We start from the raw sequence: 3,016 nt of genomic DNA, 5'->3' as shown, positions 1-3,016 counted from the left end.
TCAGTTGATCATGCAGCCTGACAGACAGAAACACATGGTCAGGGTCCCATTTCAGAGTTATATAAATAGTCACCCATGTCCTTCTCTCTGAGTTTACCACCTTACCTCCCTCACTCTCACTTTGTAAGAGGAGATCTGTGACCACTCAGTCAAACCTCTGTGCAGAGTGAAAGAAGCAGGCCTTTCCCGCCTCTCTGTGCACATTGAAGCTGTGTGTTATACCATCTATGTAATAACATGAGGCCTGTTCGTGATTCAAGCGCATAAACAAACTTCATCTTAACTTCTTCCATGTGTTCAGGTTGTGCTCTTCGCTTTGACCAACAGAGAGCGACAAACCCAGCGGGCCCGACTTCCGTTTGGGCGGTGAGAGGCATCATGGGATATGTAGTGTGCTCGCAGGCCCTATAAATGATTATGGACTTCCTTTAACTTCCTCTTTACTGCGCGAGCCTGAGCGAGACAGGTACGGTTACCATCCTCATCCTTACCAGCAATACAAACCGAGTGTATTTGGACCTCCACGTTGAAAAACAGTCATAGGACATGAAACTAAACTTATGCCTGTGCCGATTGAAGACCTGCATGTTTTTTTTAAAGCGTTTTTAAACGAAAAGCGCTTAAGCTAATGCTAGCTGCTAACATTAAACAACGTGGTGCGGTGTAGCTGCGGCCTAGTCTTACGGATGCCCGGTCTGTTAAACGTTTATACGCGATTTATTGTAGTTTCAGAAACATTTAATGAAGCGCATCCGATGTATCAGTGTTTCTAGTCAATTCGGTCCTTACACATTACCCTTGTCTTCATAAACCGTACGATCGTGTGGCAAATCTGACCGATACAGTTGAAGCATGGAAGTAATAGTGACGGTTGTAGGTCCCTTTAGCCTGGTAAAAAGTTAATGTCTTTTTTTTAATTATTCAGTAAACGCTTTGAAAAACGGAACTAGACTGACAGATGGAGAGCCTATTTGGCTTAATTAAACTGACTCTACTTTTTGAGGTTGACTTGATTGTCTTAGTTGTAAATTGTAACATGAGTTATTGCTGAACGTGCATAATGTTTGCCTTTAAAATGTCTTCTGTGCACAAGATTCAAATAACATGTCAACCTTGAATAACCTATTAAAAGTGTAAAATGGTATAAATCTTATATGTAGCGTCCCCCTCATTGTAATTTCTTGGTTTTGCAGGCACTTATAAGCCATCATGCCCGTTGCCAGAAGCTGGGTTTGTCGTAAGACATATGTCACCCCCCGCCGCCCCTTCGAGAAGTCCCGTCTCGACCAGGAGTTGAAACTCATTGGTATGTTTTCATTTTCATAACTTCCGTCCATATATATATTTCAAGGCATACCCTTTAATGAGGTATACTAAACTGATTACGGCGTTTCATCTCCCTTTAAGGCGAGTATGGGCTGAGGAACAAGCGTGAGGTGTGGAGGGTCAAGTTCACCCTTGCCAAGATCCGCAAGGCTGCCAGAGAGCTGCTCACTCTGGATGAGAAGGACCCAAAGCGTCTGTTTGAAGGTGGGTAGGATGAGTTAAAGCTGGTTTGTGTTGGCCGATGATTTAAATATATAAAGTGTCAGACTTCACCATGGTGTCACGAATTCCTCGTCAATGAGGCCAATATTCCTGCTCTGCAAAGATTTTTGAGCACGTCTCTGTGGTTGTATGTTTAAATGACGTTTTGTGTATACGTGTGGTTTTCCAGGTAACGCTTTGCTCAGGCGTCTGGTGAGAATCGGTGTGCTCGATGAGGGTAAGATGAAGCTCGATTATATCCTGGGCCTGAAGGTCGAGGATTTCTTGGAGAGGAGGCTTCAGACACAGGTCTTCAAGCTTGGACTTGCCAAGAGCATCCACCACGCTCGTGTCCTTATCCGCCAGAGGCACATTCGGTAAGCTCAAAGCAACACATAACGGGCTCAGTGGGGTTTTTTTTGTTTTGTTTTGGTTTTTTTGATGGACTCATGAGAACCTGTCGATGCTTCCTCTTCCATCAGAGGACCACCAACCTGTAACACACCCTGTTGACAACAGTTAAGATTTTCATCAAGGTCAATTCGGTATCAAAACCGTATACCTTGTCAGTAGACATTGCCCAGAGCCAATCCTGCCGCCGAGGGCGCAGACAGTGCCACGGTGTTGTGGCCGTCAGGTAAGGTATGGGGGATTGCACCTCGGGCAATTGTAGTATTCACTACAGCATTGGATATGAAGTACTCAGGCTGATGATTTAAGTCATAAGTTCAGATTTCCTGTGGTGTCAAGAATTCCTCGTCAATGAAGCCTGCAGTAAATTATACATGTAAAATATTAAAGATTCACACTTTTTCCACCCTGAAAGCTTTTTCAGCTTTTAAACTGCAAAGACAACTCTTAAGTGCAGCTGGAAGATGCATCAACATTTTCTAAAGTCCTCCCTTTATTGTCTGTCTTGGCAGTGTGCGCAAGCAGGTGGTGAATATCCCCTCTTTTGTGGTTCGCCTGGACAGCCAGAAGCACATCGACTTTTCCCTTAGGTCTCCGTACGGCGGTGGACGCCCAGGCCGCGTCAAGAGAAAGAACGCCAAGAAGGGCCAGGGTGGAGCTGGAGGAGCTGACGATGAGGAGGAGGATTAAGAAGGATGTTGTACAGGAGTGTTTCTTGATACTTCCTGTTGTGACAATTCTCAATAAAATGTTTGGTTTATCCAAAAAAAAAGTAGCTGACTCTATGCAGTTTTTTTTTTGTTTGTTTGTTTTTTTTTAAACGTATGTTTATTTGTTTTTTCAACAGTATCAACACCAACATAAAATGAACGTATGGCAGTCATTAAAATAATAATAACACTAATAATAATAGTAATAGTAATAACGATAATTGAAGTGTTAATCCTAAAAGGTTCCAAATAAATGCATAGTTAAATAAATTAAACCATACAAATAAATACAATTTAAAAAAAAAAAAAAATAATAATCATAATATAGGTTACATAGTATATTCCCAACAGCAAGTCAGACATTATCC

The 3,016-nt window shown here is 42.3% G+C and overlaps 1 protein-coding gene across 2 annotated transcripts; it reads left to right on the top strand.

Moving 5' to 3' along the window:
• The first annotated feature begins 422 nt into the window (after nt 1-422).
• On the top strand, nt 423-2,713 carry rps9 (ribosomal protein S9). Of its 2 annotated transcripts, none has more exons than XM_080897402.1 (5): nt 423-466; nt 1,194-1,306; nt 1,408-1,530; nt 1,718-1,904; nt 2,010-2,510. In XM_080897402.1, exons 2-5 carry the CDS (start codon nt 1,210-1,212, stop codon nt 2,038-2,040), a joined length of 438 nt encoding a protein of 145 aa, XP_080753528.1. In that variant the 5' UTR covers nt 423-466; nt 1,194-1,209; the 3' UTR covers nt 2,041-2,510. The 2 variants fall into 2 exon arrangements, with proteins under 2 accessions (XP_080753528.1, XP_080753527.1); XM_080897401.1 differs by having other exon boundaries at nt 425-466; nt 2,451-2,713.
• The last annotated feature ends 303 nt before the right edge of the window (nt 2,714-3,016 follow it).

This window comes from Rhamphochromis sp. 'chilingali' (assembly GCF_963969265.1).
Source record: "Rhamphochromis sp. 'chilingali' genome assembly, chromosome: 11".
NCBI lineage: Eukaryota > Metazoa > Chordata > Actinopteri > Cichliformes > Cichlidae > Rhamphochromis > Rhamphochromis sp. 'chilingali'.
This window is presented reverse-complemented; position numbering and strand designations above follow the sequence as displayed.

Excerpts from the sequence above, each read along its gene's own strand:
- rps9 (XM_080897401.1), top strand. The coding sequence starts at position 1,210 with ATGCCCGTTGCCAGAAGCTGGGTTTGTCGTAAGACATATGTCACCCCC. Across the intron at positions 1,531-1,717 it reads CCCAAAGCGTCTGTTTGAAG|GTAACGCTTTGCTCAGGCGT; the intron begins GTGGGTAGGATG and ends GTGGTTTTCCAG. Across the intron at positions 1,905-2,450 it reads ATCCGCCAGAGGCACATTCG|TGTGCGCAAGCAGGTGGTGA; the intron begins GTAAGCTCAAAG and ends CTGTCTTGGCAG.